Consider the following 22,069-nt stretch of genomic DNA (forward strand, 5'->3'; position numbering starts at 1 on the left):
CAGGCAAAGGGAAATCCCAGGCGATGGGCAGGATGTTAGTAGCAATATAAAGCTGGTGATTCCATCTACACTTATAAAAATAAATCAAATGTGTACAAAACCTCTGGCCCACATAAGGAAAAAATTTCCCAGTGATCAATTCAATTAACTAAAAAACCCCTAAACCCCACAGCTTTCCTTGCCCAAATGAATGTGTAATTAGAGAAGACTGCATGGTAAACATGAAAAAAAAAAGTATGTTTTTGGTTTTATGTCTGACTTTTATGTTGGTAATAACTCCCATTCCAAAGCTTTTACAAACTTCAGTAAAACTAAGAGCTGAGTTTTTGCTCTAGACCAACACTTACCAATAAAGAAAGGAATAAAGTGGGCTCATTTCACTCTTTTTAGCAGTACAGCCAATTTCAGAAATGTCTCCTCAACTTAAAATAGTGAAAGTTTCTAGAACTGATGATACGTCTGAGACTAAAATGGTCTTTAAATGCACCTCCTAGCTGAAAGATGTGCTTGATTGTGTAAGTGTACTGGCAGGAAAAAAAAAAAAAAGAATAGATTTAGGGATATATATTTAAGACTGGACTTCAAAAAATGCAACTTCTTTTCACTTTGTAAACTTTTCTTGCAGAAATAAGAAGCAATACAGGCACTGCACTGTGTATGACAATAACAAATGGCAGGTTCCTATTGATTCAACACACTCAGAATCTCATTAGTTATCAAATAGGACTTGAGTACTGCCAACAAATAAACAACAATTTTTTTCATTCTCTGCTGCCCAAAGTCACTAAATACAGATTAGTCTGGAGTGCATTTATTGTTCCTGCTAGAGGTGATATAAAATAAAAATCAGTTTTAGATACACAGATGTTTTTTCCCCTCCTTCCTTCAGGCTGTTGAAGAATGCACAGAATGAAGTTCATTTCAAAATCTGGTATCAGAAACTACTGGCTGCTCTCCAGTTCTGTGCTGGAAAATCCCTGAACAATGAGTTTTCTAAGGAGGGGAAACTTGTCGGAATTCTGGAAGACATTGCCAAAAAAGTGAAAGCTGCCAGTGACCCAAAAAGAAAGGTTTGTTAAAAAATACCTCCTCTTCCGTCTAAGTTTCTTCAGGTAATTTCATTTTTTCTAAGGTGACACCTCTTTCCTATAATTGCCTTCACATAAATATACCCAAGATTTGACTAAAATTTTGTGCTGCTCTGAAAACAAGTAAAACACATGTATTTAATGGGACAACTTTCATCACTATTACTCTTGAGGTCAGCAGATCTTTTAAGCCATTTAAATTCCTTCATCGATGGCTTCTCAACCAGACTTGAAGGTGATCAGAAATAATGGCAACAAAGCTGATTAACATTTTACTGAAAGGAACGCTCACATCCAACACCTCATCTCAAAATATTTGACTCCTGTAGAGCTGCAGTGTTTCTTGAAAACTTTGCTAAGAGTTGTTCTTGACAGGCTGAACATCCTCATTTCTTAGGAAAGCCAACCAGAGTGGACTGTACTTAATATCTCAAATATAGCATTCAGCAATTAATACTGTACGCATATCTGCAGAGATGCATTCCTAGCAATAGAAGGATTGCAGTCGTCTTCTCCAGCAGGTGCAGCTTTAATATTGCGTAGGTACATTTCCAATTCAAAACTGTTAATTTTCCAAGGCAGTTGTTACTTACCAGATGTGTAAAACTGCTTCTTGCTGAGATCTCAGCAAGACAGACCAGAAAGCCAAATAAAAATATACCTGCCGCTGCTGGTTGTCATAAAAGTTATCATGAATTCTTTTTGCTTTGTTAAGGATTCAAAGATTTTCAAAGGATTTTTCAGAAAATTCTCAGTGTTGCTACTGAGAGCAGCAAAGCAAACATGGAAGTAAAAAGACAAAAATATTTGCAAAGAGAAAATTCCATGTAAAGAAAGAGAAATAGTAGCAATACATTATACATTACTGATGCATAATTCAGATTTTAGAGGTTAATCTCAAGGCTGCAGTTACTGTGATACTGAGAAACTCCCAAACCTTGCAGTTAACACACCTACAGTTAGGCGAGGGAGATCACAGTGTTGAGTCAACAAGCAACAAATTGTGAAGTTGTCCAGCAAGGCGAAAAAGACATGAGATGCAGCAGAGCAGGTACAAGGCTAATCAGCCCCTAATGAAGGGTATTGGATCTGAACATACATGACAGCATGAACTGGTAGTGCATCTAGGCAGAAAAAGCATGAACGTGGAGTAAAATCACAGTTCTTATTTTTAATAACTGCACCTCAGTTTGACCTCATTAGCTGTTATAAGGTTACATGGATGCTACTAGCTCCAGAAATTGTACTGCTTGTTTAAAATACAGAAGGACCATCAGCAGCTTAAAAGCTGCTGTTATGTTCTTTCATGTTGCCATAACGATTCATGTGTTGCAGGAGGTGTTAAAGGTGGAACTCCACAGGCTTCAGCAGTTCTTCCAGGAGGTAAAGGTTTGTCGGCTTCCCCTGAATCCCGCACTTGTTGTCCAAGGCATAGAGGCAGACGTAAGTCTAGCTCATGCAATGGATTATGTTCCTAATTTTTTTTATTTTTTTTTTTTTTTTTTAGTATAAAGGGGGAGAGGGAATGAATGGCTGCATTGACTGGGAAATAATCTTACTGGTATTAAGCATGAATCATCTGGTAAATTGACATCTAGCCTAATCCCCTTTAAACTGGGGGCCTTTGTTGGAGGCAGAGGTGAAGGGGACTGGTGGGGTGGGTGCTGCATGCATGGCTCACCTTGCGCAGCAGCGGCAGCAGAGATTTCAACCTCTGAGCAGCCTGCTCCCAGCTCAGCTGCCCTGCCATGATGTTGGGATTGGCAAGGGCACCTGGCTTCCCTGAAGCTGAGATGTGGTTACCATCCTGCCCAGGTAGCTCTTTGTGGCAGTTTTTTTCTCACCTAAGACTCTCCCCTGTCACATATGGGAACAGCTAAAGGTCTAGAGCTAGCTCTCTTTTTGCTGAGGTGAGACTAGGCACGTGACTGAGAACTGCTAAAATATGAAATATTCACAGTAACTTACCTGTGTCTATGACCCCTATTAAAAATGACTTAAGAATAAAGGAAACAACAGTGCTCTTTAGTGTTACTTGACTTTACTTCGACCACAGTACTAAGACTCAGTTATTCATTGTTTAGAAACGTTTTCATAAACAATATTATGCCAGGAATAAGCTGTTCCATCTCTAGAGAAGGAAAAGGTATCCAGCAGCAAGAGAAAACAAACCTGAACACCCATATATATTACCAGTTATAGCTGCCTAATTACAGCAATTTGTGCTCTATTTTTGTTCTACGGCTCATTATCCACAGTGGACCTGATTCTAAGAGGTGCTGATCCCTTCAATTGCCTTTGACCTGTGATTCTCCAAGTAATTGCTATTCAGCCTTGATCTCATTGAGAACAGAGGTCCTCCAGCACCCTGCAGGCTTGGGCCAATTGTGTATGATATAAGTCAGAAGAATTTGAAGCCTGCTGCTTCTCGCTGCTTTCAGGCTTTTTGGAAATAATGACTAATGGGAAGGTATCTCACCACACTGCACCAGCTTGGCTGGAGAGATACAAAATGTTTAAATATAAGTATCTGAAGAGATTTTTTTTTTTTCATTTTTCTTATATCATTATAGGCCATTATCTTGCTATAAATATATGCAGCTTCTTGATTGAACTGTATGTCAGTATAATCATGCAAATTAGAATTTTTAAGTGCTTATAATTACCTAAATTTAATTCATTTTGGTATCATCTATTGATTTTACTAGTAGCAAGCACTGCTCCCAGCTCCATCAGTAATGCATTATCTCACAGTAACCTTTCAAGCACTTATTGAGACACTTCAATTGGCAAAATTCCATAGGGGGTCAGGATTTCATCATCAATAATAGCTATTGCACATCGCAGAGGTATGATGTGCCTAAGACAATATTTGAATGCTTGCACCATGCTTTGAGATGTTTAGATGAAAAGCAAGACACAGCTGTGTCTAGTAGCATTTTTGTTCAAATTAGCCTCCATTGTACTCCACCCAGTAAGGACAGCAGTAGCTCCTGTGGGGCACTCATTATTTCTAGAAAACCAGGCCATTAATTTACCATTGTCTTTGGTTGGGTTTTTCGGTGGGTTCCCCCCCCCCCCATTTTTTTTAATGATGATAATAGTACCACCCTAACTCACACAGGATTTGTAGTGCTTGGCTCATTAATGCTTTTTGAAGCCCTTTGAGGTCTTCAGGTGGAAGGAGCTGTAGGGCATGAGAAGTCAGAGTTTATGTTTAATTAAGATAAATTCCACATAAAATAGATTGTGATTTTCAGAATTTCCTGTATTCTCAGCCGGAGTAAGGTCACCAAAGAAATTAGCAAGTTCTTTGCATCCATAAAGATTGTATGATTTTGCAATTTTTTTTGCAGAAAATAATAGGACCAAAGGCTTTTCAATGCTTTACAGATTCTCATTAGATCAGTCTTATGTACTTCGTCCACTCAGTCCCAGCCAAAGTTTATCGTTAATAGACCTGAGTGAAAATGAAAAACAGTATGGAAAATATTATCCATTCATATAATCTGTTTATTGAGTGAGTGAAACAAAAGAATTTCTCATTTTCCTGACCCAATTAAACAGTCAATAATATCAAGAATTATTTATTTTTGTTATCAGTGCTACTGGGCAATATTTAAAGATGGTAACTTTTTCGGAGGTATTGTATTAGCCTGATGTTTTGTGTATGTGACACTGTTGTTCTTCTCTCTCGTCTTTTTTTCCCTGAAGGCATGTTCATATTTTACATCCAATGCTTTTCCATTAAAAATCTCCTTCATCAATGCAAATGCTCCAAGTGGAAACATCAATGTTATTTTTAAGGTATGTTCTTCCTCTAATCTTCAGTTCCTTTTGTATGGAAAATGTTGATTCGAAATTCACCTAATTTATGTTTTAAACCTTGAGCCTGAGAATGTTTGATTTGACACTAGTACTTTTAACAGAATATGCTGAGGCAATGCACTGAAGTATCAACTTTTTGATCAGTAGAGAATCAAACGACTTCTTGCAATTTTTTTTCTTAGTGGAGACACCCAGGCTAAAATACAAAGTTTATATTTTAAACCTAGTTTATTTATCATGCTGGAGTCAGAGGGCAAGTCTCAGAGAAGGGATAGTTCAGAATGACTGAATCCAATAGCCTTGTCCATATGTCTCTAACAAATCAAAATACTGGAGTGTTAGAGACTGCATTTGCTACACAGAACTAATTCTGCCCCTATCAGCCAGCATGGGGGAATGGGCTGAGGAAGAGGGATGCGGAGGGAACAGCAGAGGAGCTCTGTCTCATTGGAGTTACTTGGAGGAAGTGACTCTGAAAGTAAACTCTGGTTTATTTTCCAGTGGTCACCTTCAAAGCTTCAGAGTTCAGGACAGTGCTGTGTCCATCCGCAAAAGACAATACATGCAATCCAAAGTTACTTTCAGAAGAGCAAAAGTCTTCCATAACAGTGGATACTGTTCTCAGAGAACACTGAAGTTCATAAAATGGCTGATGGATACAAAATGGTCAGTGTTGCCAAAAACATTATTGCTAGATCTTTTGCAGTATCATGTTCCAAGCCAGAAGCCTAAAAATTGATAAAAAATAAATTTAAAAAAAAAAAGATTTCTAGGCCATCTTGAATTAAATTGACCTTGAGAGCAGCTGTGATTCTCAGGAATAGAAGTATGCTTTCCAGGCATGTTAGGGGGAGGCTAGCAATGTTAAGTTTTTCTGACCTTTAGAAAGCTGGTTCTTATGCTGTTTCATCTGAGAATCAATGTTAAATAGATAGGTTCCTACTTACTTGAGCAACTTCAGCAAATGCCTGCCCATGCGGCATTTAAACATTTGTGCTGGTTTTACCTAGACAGTATTTTCCCTGCTCAATAACATTCAACAACCAACCAACTGTCCAGTTGCTGTAGAAGTATTATAGCTGACATCACCTTCACCTGTCAGCAAACCATTGTGTTAAAGTATCTTTTACTTGTACGATAGTTCCATTGTTTGTTCATGATGGATAATGCATACATAAAATGATTAGCACTGATATCATATTAAATTGTCTACTGACTCTATACATGAGGGAAGGAGGGAAGATAAGTAGAGAGAATAAGATTTTTCTCAGGTTTAGGTACTAAGAAGAATTAATTGGAGTTAAGATTACCTTTAAATGAAAGAAAAATATGTTTTGATTTTTCTTTTTAAAGAATAGTTTATGTCTCCTCAAGTACTCATTTCGTAGCATTAAATGTCTGTAGATTGGAATGCTTATATAAAAAGAATGTAATAAAAGAATAAAGCACTTAAAAATACCAGTAAAAGTTACATGTATTTTAGATGAGGTGGGGAGGAGGAAATTAAAAAAGCGGGGCTTTTGTTTTCACAGGCCATTTACTCAGCCATGGTTGAAGATAATCTTCATTACCTCTTGTGGCTACAATTAAAGCCCCATTTCACTAAGATTGTTGTTTGACCGACTCCATGGGGAGAGCAATCAACACTGCATCACTGTTTGAAACTGAATATGAATCGTGTCATGGATAAAATATAAATTCATGATAAAATTCCCCTTCAGCCTTCTGCAAATACTAAGTTGTGAAGCTTAACATTAGACAAATGCTGTCATTTGTGAAAAGGGATCTAGCATTAGGTAGACTTTAAAATGTAACTAAATTAGGATCCTACCTCCGGATTAAATTTTCAATCTCTAATAATTACATAGGAATTATAAGCAGAAAGGCTGCAGTTAATCAGGGAGCATTTGTTACCATCTCAGCGGCTGCCAAAACTGTTTCTGCCTATGTGTGCCATTTACTCTGTCCTCGTCTGACACAGAAAGATAAGTAGCAACTTTGAAGAAAAACAAGGGGGATTTACTGTAAAATGAACGTAGCTATTTTGGCAAGGGAAAAAAAACAAATAAGTTATTTCTGCCTGGTGTTGAAGGAGAAACCTGGATTTCTTGTGCAATTTTCACAGATAGGCGATGATCTACGTCAAGATATGCTGGTTCTGCAAATTATTCGAGTGATGGACAGCATTTGGCTCCAAGAGGGACTGGATATGCAAATGATCATTTATAGGTGTTTATCTACAGGAAAAGGCCAAGGTCAGTTTTACATTGTGAAAGTTACCTGTATTACATTATTCATATCTCATGTAAACGGCAGTATACAAAACTCTTCCCTTTAACTTTCATTTTCATGGGTCTCTTATTTATCTTCCCCCTTAAAGAAAAAAAAATGCTCAGAATTTCTGTTACTCAGGCACTAAATTGTGTACTTGCCTGCTCCTGAATGTTCGTTTTATTTATTCATTCTGCCTCTGCAGAATAAGTACAACCAATCTCATTGAATTTTGTAGCAACTTAGGCTAGAATTTTCCAAAAGCCTCACACCATCAGCTTGCACAAGATTCTTAAAAGTAACTTCACACATCAAAAAGAGAGCTTTGGAGAAAATTGGCCATAGCTACTAAAGTTTTAATCCAGTGTGATCCTGCATAGATGCTTAAATGAACCTAGATGCATGTGGCTACGGAAAGTACCTGTAGACAAGTGATGACAGTTTCACAGTGTTGATTTTGAAATATTACTCTTGTGATTTATACTGCTTAGGGCAGGCCTGACTCATCTGAAAGCTTTATTTCTCTCTTTTATGGTTGTTATAGCAGAGCTGTAGCAGGGATACCAATTGCTTGCTAAAGAAATTTACTGACAGCAATAAGCTTACTATTTTTTACTGACTCTCCAAATCTTTTACTGAAAATAATCCTTGAACAAATAGAAGACTGATGTATCCAGATTACCTGCTGAACAAAAACTACCAAAAAAGAACCCCTGATTGCTTTCTGAGCCACAAAGAGGAAATGAGAGAGGATGAAAGATCTGAAGGAGCTAGGAGAAAGTATAGATGAGTTCACGCACATGGCGGTTGGTTAAGGTGACCTGAAAAAGACTCCTCCCTTCTTTGTAGGGGTGGGAGTCAAAGCTTGAAGGCTTCTGCTTCAAAGGCAAATAATAGAAGAATACCATTTCTGAACATAATATTATAGCCTCTCTTATATACTAACACTTAATTTGATTTTTGCCAAGAAAGATACAGGGGTCATCTGCAAATAATATTCTCTGCCTGACAGTCTCTTCCTTGCAGCACCATAGCAGCAGAAAACCTCTTGGTGTCTGACAGATTTTCCTCACAATATCTTTCCTTATGAGCTACTGAAGTGTTAATATAATTGATTTACAGTTAATGATTAAGGGTAAAAGGACCAAGTGACATGCCTGTGGCCCATACAGGACGTGCTAAAGTAGCCTTGTGCACCCAGGTCTTCCAAGTCCTAGGCTAACAACTTGCTCCATGGGTCACCTTTTCTGCACAAGGGAGATAGGAGATGATAATTTCATAGTCATGGGAACACGGAAATCACTTTTCATAGAAATGTGAAAAGCAGATAAAGCACTGGTAGGATCCCACTTTCCAGGCATGGTATAGTAGAGGAGCCTGTCACCAGCTGAAATTGTTAGAGGAACCCCTTCCTGTAATGCAGAGTTGTGGGTTGATGTGCCAGGGGACCACACACAGGGACAGGGACAGAAGGCTGGCAAGCCAGGTCTCAGTTCCAAAAAAGGAATTAAGTGCATGCAGTAGAGGCAGAGGATTCAAGTGAAGCATTGCAAAATGCTTGGCTTCTCTCTGCACTTCAAAGTCCCAGTTTATGTCATCTTGGATCAGACTAATTTCTGCACTATCTAGTATCCTTTCTCCCAGCTGTGATCAGCATCACAGACTGCAGAAAAATTTGTGTAGCATTCTTGACAATAAACACATATGAAATAACTTTATATTTCATAATAAAGATCTGATCTTCTTTTTTATAGATTTTTGTTGTTTGTGTACATATTCTACCCACTTTGAATCTTGTTAAGTTGTTGGCCTTGTTGGTACCTTGAGGCAGTTATTTCCACAATATTGTTATTGGTGGTTTTATTTCTCATTTGCAGAACTGCCACTTTTTACTAAGTGTCCTTTGTTTTTTGTGTCCAAAGAGAAAAACAACCCTGATCTATATTTTCTATTGCATTCATTATTTTATAAACTTTTAAGCATGTATTTTTTCTGCATGGAATGATCCAACAATAGGCAATATGCATTGATAGTCTTCCTATATTTTAAAGTTGAAGGTTTTTCATGTGAACTCTTTTCTATCTGATTAGGATTGGTACAGATGGTGCCAGATGCTACCACACTAGCGAAGATCCACAGGGAGTCTGGTCTGATAGGACCATTGAAAGAAAACACAATTAAAAAATGGTTCCGTCATCACCATCCTCTGGAATCAAGTTACCAAGAGGTAACTTCATAATGAAGCTTATTATACATTTCATGTTTTACCTTGGGAAAAAAGAAACCAAATGGCAGTAAGCAGCAAAAACAAATGACTCGGACACAAGACAAATAAGTCACATGCATAGAAGCCAGGGAATTGACTTAAATGCCACTCTCTTTCTAAGGAGATATTGCTCTGGGTCAGGTGCATTGTAATACGTTTTCTATAAAAATTTGTCATAGAGGTGTTTTGAAGGTTAGTAGTAAAGTGAAGAGAAGCCGAAGTAGAAATTAAGTATTGAACTCAAAACCATTTATTTTTTAGGTCAGCTCTCTAAATACTTTATTTTATATAAACCATGCAAAGTCTTGTTGGATTTTCTGTATTTGGAAATGACCATGTCAATACCCACAGTTTTAGAAAGCTGTTTCATCAAAACTACCTAGTCATATGATACATAAGATCATGCTTTCCATATCACATTGTGGTATCCCATGTAATGCATCTGATTTTATGAAACTAGACATTATGCATGAGCCAAAAAATTGGAAATTTTATTTATAGAAGCAGAGGTTACCCAAGGAACTCTTTCTAGTCATCCTTTCTTGTCTAAGCATGTTCTGAGTCCCATGAAAAACCTTTTAAAGTTTGTGTTGCTGGGACAATTTTTAGAACCCTACTCCATGCCCACAGTAGATTAGTAGCCAAAATTTTAAATTTAAAGGGGACCTTTGAGTGTTTACCACTCTGAAAATGAAGTGCTTTTATAACAGTTTATTAGTGGATGTAGAGCATAAATATGTTTGATAAACTTTAGTAATTTTGTAATTATTCTATAGACATTTGTTCATCCACATTTTCAGTAAGAGTACATGAATTCCTAGTATATCATCTTGATTCAATTAACCAGGAACAATCCGTATAGAATTTTTTTTTTTACAAGTTTGTATGTTTACACTGTTACGGTAGAAGTGCAGCCAACGTTTCAATTGAAAAGTGAGATACTATTAGTTGTTGATTGAAAACCTGACTTCTTGCTATTGCTGCTGTTTGTAAAAAGTACCATTAATGTGGAATATTTTAAAACCAATTTCTACCCATTTTCTTTCAATATTTTAAACATATAAAATATAGTCAGATCTGATTGCCTAGGGCATTAAATAAAATTACTACTCTACATTCACCTTGCACTCGATGGTGAATGAACCTTTCTCTTTTACTCCTTAATAATTTTTTACTCATACAATACCGTTTCTAAGGTGCTCAAAAAATTCATGCAGAATAAGCTTTAATATCCTCATTTTACAGTTGGGTGAACAAAATCACAGAAAGCTCAGGTGGTTTATCCAAGGTCATCAAAGTGAGTAAGTAGTACAGTTAGACATAAAATTCACCAAACTCTTGTGCTGTGGCCTAAGTCTTCCACAGCGCTGTCACCCGTATCAGCCATTGCAGGTGGCACCCTGCATCTACAGGAAAATCCTTAATGCCTAAATAATGATTTACCTTGGCTAATGTAGGTTTTGTCCAAAACCATAAAGATCACAGACTAGGATTGTTTGAGTTTCTATATAAATGAATCACATTGTGACTGAGATTCATGGGAGATTAAGACTTCTGAATAAGAACTGCATTTTCAGTTCTTAAACTGTAGTATGTAAGATTAAAAAAAGACAAAAGCTATTCCATATGCTTTGGGGTAGAAGAGTGATCATCATGTGAATCAGGAATAACTCTCCCCTGAGAGAGTACACTGAATTTGTGTGTTGTGAAAGAGGTTGGGTAGATTCTTCTACTAGGAGAAGTCGCAGTTTTTATATACTTCACACTGAAGTTAGCAGAAAACTTGGAATCCGCCTATGAGTGTCTGTTGAGCAGGTCATTAACTTACACATATTCCTACATCTGCCATGGGCACATTTTTGGCAAAGAGCAATGCCACAGTATAATATTGTAAAGAGATTCATGAGATAGATCTGAATGAGCCAGTCTCCACCACGTAAAAGAGCATCAGAGGAGTAGGTTATATTAAACACGACTGCTAGACTGGTTTTTGGTTTAATCACTCTCTTGGGTCTCTCTGCACGACACAAGGTTTGATCCCATAGTCTGTTCAGATTCGCAGATGCTATGAGCAGAAAACAATTTAGCCTTTCTTTGTTTCAATTCATTTCTGTAAAATGGGGTTTCATTGTTTGGGCTAGAATATTGTGAGACTTGATTAATTAGGATTTGAGAAAGGCAATTGAGTTCTGGAGAAAAAAGACCCATGTAGGTACAGAACAGCACAGTGGGTGTAAAAAAAACTTTCTTTACAAAACAAGTGGTTAAATTTGTGGATTTCCAACTAATTTCCAAACAATTGTTTTTACAATATACACACAGGCTATTGAACAGAAAATGTCAGCTTCCTGCCAAGAAGCTTGCTTTTCTTAGGTACGTTTCACCTTAGAAGTTTTCCATAGAATTCCAAGTATCTGTAAAACACAAGGTGAAAACCTCATGCATAAAATTGTTCTTGCATTTTAACTTTTAAATTTGTGTATTACTTGTTTGAGTACCGTTCCTACAAACACCTGTCTGTTAAAATTTTAGCAACATGCATAGCATTTGTAGAACTACAATTTTTGGTTTTCTTGTTAGCATCACAAACAAATATGTCTCTGTATATTTCCAGTAAGTGCTTTTGTTTTACTAACTAGGCAATAAGGAATTTCTTTTATTCCTGCGCTGGCTGGTGTGTTGTTACCTTCATTCTGGGAGTCTGTGATCGACACAGTGACAACATAATGCTGACAAATGCTGGACACATGTTCCACATAGATTTTGGAAGATTTTTAGGTCACGCACAGACATTTGGAAGCATAAGAAGGTTAGTATCTATAGTAACGCACATATTAAACTTTAAAGCAGTGTTCTGAAATTTCACAGTCTTATCAACACCCATGGAAAAAATAGAAATGAGATCATGCTTTTTTCCCTTTCTGAATTTTCCAAAACAACATCTTTTCGCTGTTCACAAAACCTCTAAAAAATATAGGAATGACTGGAAAAGGAATTAAACTGAGATGTTGGAGATCCCTTTTCAGTCTAAAAAAAAAAAAAATCTAAATCCTTGTTTGGTTAGCAGTTCAGTAGTGACCAGAACAGTAGACTGACCTATGCCAAAAGAATTCTGATGTCCATTGTTTCTTTCTAACAGAGGAGCATTCCTATAATGGATCCAAAACCATAGATGTATCTAATTGACCACTTTCTTCCCATACTCAGAGAAGAAACCAAATCTTCCAAATAGACAAGAAGAATAATTACATTATGCCTCTGTGGGTAAAATTGCAAACTTTTTCATTATCTTTTGAAGTTTTACATCTAACCACACTGAGCTCAGGGGCTGTTTTACAAATGTCTGATTTTACCTAAACAAGACTGTGATACTTCTGTGTTTGTATCTATCTGTGATGTAACTATCCCATGATAAAGATAAATAAAATAGTAATTATTCTAGTTCCTAATGTGAACATACTATGGAGGAATGAGTTGGGATGGGATAAGAATAGATAGGATAATGCCAGTATGCACAAAATACAAAGAAGCTGTTATAGCAGAGTAGAGGATGGGTAAACGATCCCTAATACTGACAAGATGAGTAGTGTGTATGTGGGGGGGTGTCTTTCCTCCATGTTTCCTAACAATTTCCAGAACTAGTCCCAGAATTAAGTTTGAGCTAATTGTTCCTTTCTTTTTTCTTGTTCTTTTTAAGCTGGCCTTTGACTATTCTAGACTATCTCAGTGTGTTAGACAGAAATAACAGCGTGGGAGTATTGATATGAGGGAAGCTGATGGGGCTAATAAGTACTTCTAAGCCAGGCAGTCAAAAGATTTAGTTGCAGTGCTCAGAATTATCGTCAATCATTCAAGATATGCTCCCTTAATCCTACTTATTTGCTGTGGAAAGAATAAAGCAGAACAGAGTAATAAAAAAAGATACCCATGCACACTCTGAGTCAAGTGCTGCATCCTTCACTCCAGCAAACCTCCTTTTGGAGCCTAACAGGAATTTCCTTGAGCAATAATTTTACATGAGCAAAGAATTGTCTAGTTTGAATGACAGGACAAAGCAAATATAAGGGGGAGACACAACAACCAAATTGAAACAGAAATCATGCAATATCAATGATAAAAATGGATGTTAATTTTACTGTTTTACAACTCAGTCATACTACACCTTCTTATAAAGTCTAAGAAAATGACTTAAAATATAGTCACTTCCATAAACAGCAGCCATTTTTTCCTGTTTCTCCATGCGGTATATTGCTTTTAAACTATAAAATAAAATAACGCATTTTAGGACCTCCATTCATGGAGTGCCCTTGTGGTTCTTTAGTAAAACTAGGACTCACACTTAACAGTAGGTTGTGAACATCATGGGACAATGGTTGTCTTCCTCATACCTACATGCAACTGAGCAGATACAATATTAATGACTATAGTTCTCATGAGCTGTATGCACCTTCATGAAATGTAATGTATTACTTGTAACACAAGAACACAGGGATATCACATTTCTACATCCCATAAATTTCAGACTCTCTTAAAATTTGAAACCCTCAGTGCCATTTGTATCTACTCATTCCCACAAGGCAAGTCCTGAAATAGGTTTAGCCTCTGGTTTCCTTAACAGCTCTTTATATTAGATTTTTATTTGAGTTCTTATTAGATTTTTATTTGAGTAGTTTGCACCCCCACAATATCATACTCCTAAAATAATATTGATAAAACAGCAGCACGATGCTTTCAAATCTTTAGAATTATTAGTGCTGACCGTTAGGGTTTTGTACAGTAGGTGCTATACACATACTTGTGAAGTTCTATAGGTGGCTTTAAAGAATGAAAAGTATCTGATACAAATCCCTATACATGCAACTGGTCTTTACACACATCACACAAACAAACTTTTTTTTTTTTTTTAATGGAATCTATGCAAATGAATGAAGGCTTATAGAAAAGGAGTCCCTGTCTGAACTGTTTAAAAGAGCCATTCCTTTCAGAATTTAGGAAGATAACCTGCTGTCCATTTTCTGTTCTCAGGGAGTACTTTTTGCCATTAACAAACTCCTACTCCTCACAAAGCTTCATAAGGATAGGTCCTCTTCAGTATTCTGCATATGATGTAAATAAAGTGAAAGGCATACGTGGCAGCTTTGAGAATCGCACACTGTCATGCATGGGCTGCAGTTCTTTCTATCAAATCCAATATGAGTCTTCAGAGAATCCTTTGAAGTTGATATGATTCATGTAGTCATGCTCACTTTTGCATTCATGATTATATAATGCCCCAACAAGGATTAGTTAACTTTTCTAATTCCTGCCCTCGTCTTTAAATGATGTCCAATAAATCTGCTCAGTTTTGAGTCCAAGGCACAAATCAGTAGCTCAGCTCTTATTGATTTTAGAGGGAAGAGGAATCAGGAACTTTCTGCCTTTTCCAGTTCCATGTACCTTCACAGTGCAGCAAATACGTTAAATAGTACTAATAACCTGTCTTTACTTGGATCTAGGAACTAATGTTTCAGAAGTGTTGGAGAGAGACATATGATGTATCTGACCAATAGCATAATAACAGAGCTTGGCAGAAGAATTATTCCCAAAGTCCCACAGGGAACTTTCCTACTGAACCATGAGATTTCTTTTTTTTTTTTTTCAAATCATAATGGATGACACATTTTTTTAGTGGTAATAAAATACTCCTTCTTTCATTCTGTAATCCAGCTGCCACATTTGACCCTACATGCCCTTAAAGCAGTGAATTCTGCAGGTACACTTCAAACTGTATGAAGAAACATTTCTTGTTTAATTTCATATAATCATCCTATTCTTTATCTACTGAGTATTCTGTGGCAATCATCTTAGAGCCATTCCGACTGAAATAGATATAATATTATCCAGGTTATCATACGGGACTAGGTCAGTCATGAAATAGTACGGAAGAAGGTGTCTGGGTCATGGTTGTACCTGCCATGCTTTCTTTGCTTTTTTTTTCTCCTTTTCAGTTCTGACAAGTTCCTTTTGAACATTTCTTCTTTGGTGAATTAAGCAATAAGAGATTTATTTAAATCCTGTGCTAACTGAACTAATCCTAACTTCAGCAGTCTCATCCTCTCTACTACCAGTCACTTCCAGCACTGTCGTCTATATTTTTTCAGTCAATGATGTGTAGTCTGAAACCTGATGGCAAGTTATGGAGAAGTCCAGCTCATGGCACGCTGTATATTCGCCTTTTGATGACCTAGGTGTCTATTCTTTTTTTAAATACCCAGTCATCCTGATTATTTACAACACTCACTGGCCTTTCTTTTCCCTGATCTGAATCACAGAGACCCTTCTGTCTCTTTGCCAAACTAATCCTGCGTCTTGGCATGGTTTTCCCAGAAGTTAAATCTCCTAAGCTGGTTTTCTTCTACAAAGTTAATTACTAGAGGCAGCCTAACTATTCCATTGGGAAATTCCAGTTTTTTGAAGGAAGTTTAAAAAATATGGGAAAATTATGTTTCCCACACTTTCTTCCTATGTCAGTGTCTTCCTATACTGAAAAGCACTTAAGAAAGTCTGAGCATGTAGAAAAGTAGAAGTGCCTCTTTTTATTTTAAAAGTAACACATTTCATTTTTAGTGTTAATAACCTAAAATGAGTCTTAATGTCTCACTGGAAGTGTTTATTTGAAAAAAAATTAATTCTTTTCAGGTATTTCTTTCTAAAACAGAAAAGTTGGCACACAGTGAGGGGAAAAATAAGTTGTATCTACATTCTTTGACTACATTGTATCTACATGTGTTCCATCTTTTTCCTAAAAATAGGAAAAAGTGTGGAAGAAGGAAGATAGCAATTTGAGAATTTCACGTTTTACTTTTTTTTTTTTTGCCTTTTTAAAATTTTATTTAGGGTACTCATCAAAGGAAGAGTCTAAAACCTGAAAGTAAAAACTTAAAGTATAATCACTTTTCATTTTCTAAATTTGTGCATGAAAACTGTTGGACTAACCTGTATTACCTGCTGAAAGATTTCATTAGGAATTTTCAGTATGCCTATTTATTAATTCCTTTTCTGCAGTTTAAATTTATTTTTCTGACATGATCAGTCTGGAATTATTGGTTTATGTGAACCGGTAACTCCTAATTCTTTGCCACCATCCACTTTCAGCACTGCCTGTATGCCACCCTCCAAAAATCTCTGACTTAAATCCTGGAAAGATTTAATTCCATGACTTAAAGCACCTTAGTAACCCAAATGATATTAATAAGATTATACAGGTGTTTAAAGATAGTCATACACATAAGTTTTTGCATAAAGACTGAAAGGTGAAATATGCATAAAGACCTAAAGGTGAAACAATGTCACCTCCAAGGTGACAAGGCCTCAAGGGGCTTGAATTTATGAGGCAAGAAGTCCATCACTTCTGGAAGTCAGGGGTCTCTAATTGCCCCGAATTAAACACCAAAAGCACGAGTCAAGTCTGAGAATGTATGAGCAGCACAAGTTGCAGTCATGAGTTTCAAATGCACTTCTGTTATCTTTGTCTGCCTTGAAGAGTAGGTGTTTATTGTCGCTGTTTTGATGCTTTCTCTAATTATTGAGCCTGGATAGCAGTTTGCCCTTTACCATTGGTTCTTTATTTTCAGTAATAGCTTCTTGTGGAGGGTATTCAACTAAAGCTTTTTGAAATCAGAGTAAATTATGTTTACTGTCCACTTTGTATCCTTAATTTTTTTGGTTATCCTTTTCAAAGTACACAGTTAAGGGAGGCACTGTTTTTTCCATACAGTGTCAGTACGGATTTGCCCCTATCCAGTTTTGTTCATCCAAGTGCGTTGTTCTTCTGCTGAATTGAGTTCCCTGGAACCCAGTTCTCGTCTGCCGCAACTCTCAGCATCCTTCTTGGCATTTCATTCAGTTCAAGCATGGCATAAACTGCTTTCCTATCTTCAGGAACAGCTGCTTTCTTGAAGGAGTTATCATGTGTTTGAGTTAACAATTATCTGGGCTAGAGAAATTGTTTGATGCCTTCAGAGCCACCAATGGAATTCCCTCCGCTTTGGGAGATTTACTGCACGTGAGTTATTCAAGTGACTCCCTATCGACTTCCTGCTTCAGAGATTCCTTCCTGCCCTCTCCTCTTCCCTCCTTCTCTTTCTATTAGTCACCCCATGATTTTTTGTAGAATATGACTCTAGAGACAGGAAGTTTAACAACGAAACAGAAATAAAAGGGGGAAAAGACATCATGTTCACTATCCATTTTGATTATATGATTTGTTATCCTTTTCAAAGTATAACTGTTTACAGAGACATATATTTTCTCTTGCCTGCTCCCACCAGAAACATTTTATTGTATCATCTCTTTCTCCAAAAGCAAATACATACCTTTTTATATTCAGGGGGAGCTGTTCTCACACACAGTCAAGTATACATCAAGCACTTTTAAATTAATCTCTGTTGCTTGGTCTTGGTGTCTTTTTCTGCTTGTTCTGCACACTGTGCCTTTGTCCTTCACCCTTAACTGAAAAGCATACTGATAGATTTAATTCATGTAGGATTTCATCCCCTGCCCTAAGGAATTTCTATGCAATTCAACTTCATCACTGGTTTATTCCTCTGTTTTGCCTGGTGATATATAAAACTCCTGCAACAATATACTACTCTGTTTTCCAAATAGCCATCTCATACTGAAAAGACCTGTTAGCTGAATATTCAGTAGGTATGGGATATAAGCCCGCTTGTTCTATTTATTTTAAGACAACTTTTAGTTCTGAGTTTTAAAATCTTTTTTTCAGTACTGAGGGTCAGTCAGAACACCAAAAGCAGTTGTCCAACAATCTCTATTAACAAGAGGAATTGCTCCAATCTCCTCGTGAATTAACTCTCAAGTGTTTTATCAATAGGATTAGTAATAAACTCCTAACAAACCTGGAAAATTTTATAGTCTTAGAAAATGGTATAAGGCATCAAGAATGCAGTACTGAGAACTATCAAATATATATTGAACGTGAAGTATATAAAGGACTTAAATCCACCTTAACATTCTTATGCAGTCTGGTTGCTGGTGACTCTGAGTGCAGGCTGCTTTATATGTGTCTATGTGAATATAGGATCCTAACTCAGCTCAGAAGGTGCCCGAGCTGGACACAGTAGTGCTTTTTAACCAGTCGATATAAGATGCACATGGTTGCAACAGGACAACAAAGTACATCTTCTTTCAGGGAGGATCTTTTTTGGATTCTTCCAAAATATACAAGCAACTGACTCTACAAAGTGGTTGAAATTCTGTGACATAAGTGAATAAATTCTGTGGTCATACTGCAGAATAACTGGTGATCACAGCAGAGAGTGGGGCAATTCAGCCATAGAGAAACCATCAAGAGATGCCTTGAACTAGTTTCTGCTCTCCCATAGTGAGTCTATTGTCAATTTTCTTGTTACAAGGTAAGGTTCCAGATGAGTCCCTGTAGCAATACACACTGCAAATACTAGGTCTACACTAAGAACTGTAACCATGTCTAACCTCAGCTGTAAACATTTGTGTTAGCTATACATACTGTCACTTAGCATAGTAATCTTATGGAACCAGGTGTAATCAAATCTCCATGATTTACAAACTCACTAACTTCAGTTGGCCCACAATGAAAGGGATTTTAATTAAGTCACATTCCCTTGCACTTTGCACAGTCAAAGGGGCACAAATAAATAGTTACTATGGCTCAGTTTACATGGGGAAACTAGAAGTTAACAGAATGATAAATCGGAGCCCTTAGCTTAGGTGAAGATTATAGCTTGTTTTCTACTGTATCTGTTAAGCATGATTAAATCTCGATGTAACCAATTCAATTACAGACAGAAACAGATAAATCTTTCAGAATAGGCCAGTCCAATGTGTGAAATATTTCTTTTACTACTGATGAAAATAGTGGGTATGTCCAACACAGTGATTTTACTGGAAAGCTAACATTAAGGCTCTGACAGTGAAAAATAATGATAATAGCAAAGTTGATATACACATAAGAAGAACTAACTTAATGAATAAATAAGACCATAATGGTTTAAGAACTGTCCTTGGTTACCTAAGGAATTCGGGAGATTCTTTCTAGTTTGATGTTTCTGCCTTTAAAGATAGCTGTTAATATAAAAATAATGTGGGTAAAACTGTAATCAGAAATGAGATTTCAAATTTGTAGTTAGAAAAATTTTTATGCAGTAGATACCTCAAACAGCAGCAGAAATGGCAGAAAATAGAGTTAAAATGGTGTTATCTGGTATAGACTTGACTTCTGGTCATTTGGTTGAAGAATGTAGGTCAAAAATATTAGATGCATGTTTTGAATGTCCATGTCATGCAGTTTACCTGAGCCAAGGATGTTCAGGGCATTCAGGAATCTTTCTGTGTAAGTATTAAGAGGATAAGGTCAACACTAAATTCAGACCAGTTTACCCAGGGCCATGTCCAGTTGAATCTTGAAAACCTCCCAGGATAACCTCGCCAGACAACCTGTTTCAATATTTAATTATCCTCATAGTGAAGGGTTTTTTTCTTATGGCCAGTCAGAACCTCAGCTGTTTCCATTTTCTCTCTTATTCTTGCCTGGATCCATCTGTTTCATAACCTCCGACAGATACTAGAAGATTGCTGTTTGGTCTCCTGAAAACCTTCTAAACTCCTGGGTAAAAGCAAGCCCACCTTGCTCTAGCCTCTGCCTCCTTGCATAGGCAATGCTCTAGCCCCCCAAACGTCTTGGTGGCCCTCTGCTGAACTTAATCCAGTTAGCACATCTTTCTTGTTTTGGCAGGATATGGATTTATGAATAAACAGTGCTAAGTAAAGGGCATCTGCTGGCTGCTCTCCCATGAATACAGCCCAGGATGCTATTAGCCTTCATCGCTTCCAGGGCTCATATTTGGCCCACCACTGGCTCATGCTCAGCTCGCTGCCAACCACCTGGGGGGCCTTGTCAGTGAAGACTGAGGCAAAGAAGGCGATGAGTACCTCAGCCTTGTCTGTGCTCCCATGTCACTAAATCACCAATCGGCAGCAGGTCCACATTTTCTTTGTTCATCCTTTTACTAATGATGTATCAGGAGAACTTCTTGTTATGCTTCATGTCCACCACCAGTTTTAACTCCAGTTGAGCTTTGGCTTTCCTAACACCATTTCTGCGTGCCCAGGCAGAGTTTCCGTATTTCTCCTTTGCAGTCAGTCCTTACTTCCACTTCCTATATATGTCCTTTTTGCCTTGAAGCTTAGTCATGAGTTCCCCGTTTGGGCAAGCGACTCTCCATCTGTCTGTTACCGGAAATAAAAGCAATTAAAAATACAATTGAGAGTAAATCCCTCAGGATAAATAAATTCTGGTTTTTTGGAAAGCTGTTTCAAATTTTCTAATTCACTTCTCTCTTCTATTCCTTTTTATAGCATTGTAATTACTATTTGGCAACTGAAATTTAGACTGTCATTTTATTTAGACATGGATGGATATACATTAGTTCTGGGTGATTTGAAGAATAGAGTTTCAGCAAGAAAGTTTACACTTTTCAGGAGCAGACATGTATCTGTGGAACTGTTAGCAAGATTTCTTCACTAGAAGAAATAGAAAACAGAAAAATCTGAACATAGATTTGCAATACAAGCCAGTGAAAATGTATGTGGTAGCAACTGTCATTGAAGTCAATGGGAAAACTGCTGCCAAGTCCAGCAAGTGAAGTATTTATATTTTATACAATGCTCAGAACTACTGCTCTGTTATGAGGTCACTTAAAATATATTTACGTCATTTAGATTCTATGCTTGCTGAATGACTGTCATGTCCTATAACAGGTTTGTGATGGGACTGACATCTTTCAGTGTTTTCATTAGCAACCAGTATGATGGGATAGAGAATACGTTTGTTCATTTTTTAGCAGAGGCCTATTATAAGAGTTTTTGACTGTGGTGAAAGTTGGGATTAGCAGTGATGGGTAGTTTTTCAGAAAGGGATCTGAGAGTTATACTACAGAGAAGTTGAATATGAGTTGATGATAGAATATTGAATTGGAAAGCATGAAATGTGAAGTAATCCTTTTGCTTCACGTGACACTGGTAAAACTTCAGCTGGAATATTTTCAACATTTTACTTTTAGAAAGTGGATAAGGAGCCCAGAGAAATTACAAGGAGTCCAGAGAAAAGCAATTAAAATTATCAGACATCTGGAAAACAAGACTTATGAGAAAAGGTTGAAACAATTGTCTACAGAAGATTGAGGAAAGACATAATAACAGTCTGCAAATACATTTGAGGCTGCTGTAAAGGAGATGGGATCTTCATGTTCCCTTAGGAAAGAACAAGAATTAACAGGATAAAAGCACAGCAAGGTTAGATTAGGCATTAAGGATAAAAACTCTGTGAGGGGAGATACTGGAACAGAAATTTGATAGAGAGGTTGGAGCAGAACTCTGTCACTAAAAATCTTTGAGAAAAAGCTAAATAAGCATCTCAGAAGCATGTTTATGGTTGATCTTGTCCTGGTAAGCAGAAAGATGGAGTATCTCTTGTGGTTCCCTTTCTAGGCATATTTTTAATGACTTTTTATGTGCTTGCTTGAGACGAATTGTATTGTGCAGTTGTTCACTGTTTCGTTCTTTAATATATGGAAGGAAT

General features: G+C 37.0%; 1 protein-coding gene across 2 annotated transcripts in view; it reads left to right on the forward strand.

Moving 5' to 3' along the window:
* The window catches only part of PIK3C2G (phosphatidylinositol-4-phosphate 3-kinase catalytic subunit type 2 gamma), a 223,811-nt gene that overhangs the window by 138,292 nt on the left and 63,450 nt on the right, over positions 1–22,069 (forward strand). For both annotated transcript variants that reach the window (XM_076328760.1, XM_076328759.1), the window contains 6 exons: positions 890–1,070; positions 2,424–2,531; positions 4,803–4,895; positions 7,042–7,171; positions 9,278–9,414; positions 12,093–12,262. In XM_076328760.1, coding sequence (XP_076184875.1) covers positions 890–1,070; positions 2,424–2,531; positions 4,803–4,895; positions 7,042–7,171; positions 9,278–9,414; positions 12,093–12,262 — 819 coding nt within the window. The remainder of the gene's footprint in view (positions 1–889; positions 1,071–2,423; positions 2,532–4,802; positions 4,896–7,041; positions 7,172–9,277; positions 9,415–12,092; positions 12,263–22,069) is intronic.

Source organism: Aptenodytes patagonicus, chromosome 1, assembly GCF_965638725.1.
Source record: "Aptenodytes patagonicus chromosome 1, bAptPat1.pri.cur, whole genome shotgun sequence".
NCBI lineage: Eukaryota > Metazoa > Chordata > Aves > Sphenisciformes > Spheniscidae > Aptenodytes > Aptenodytes patagonicus.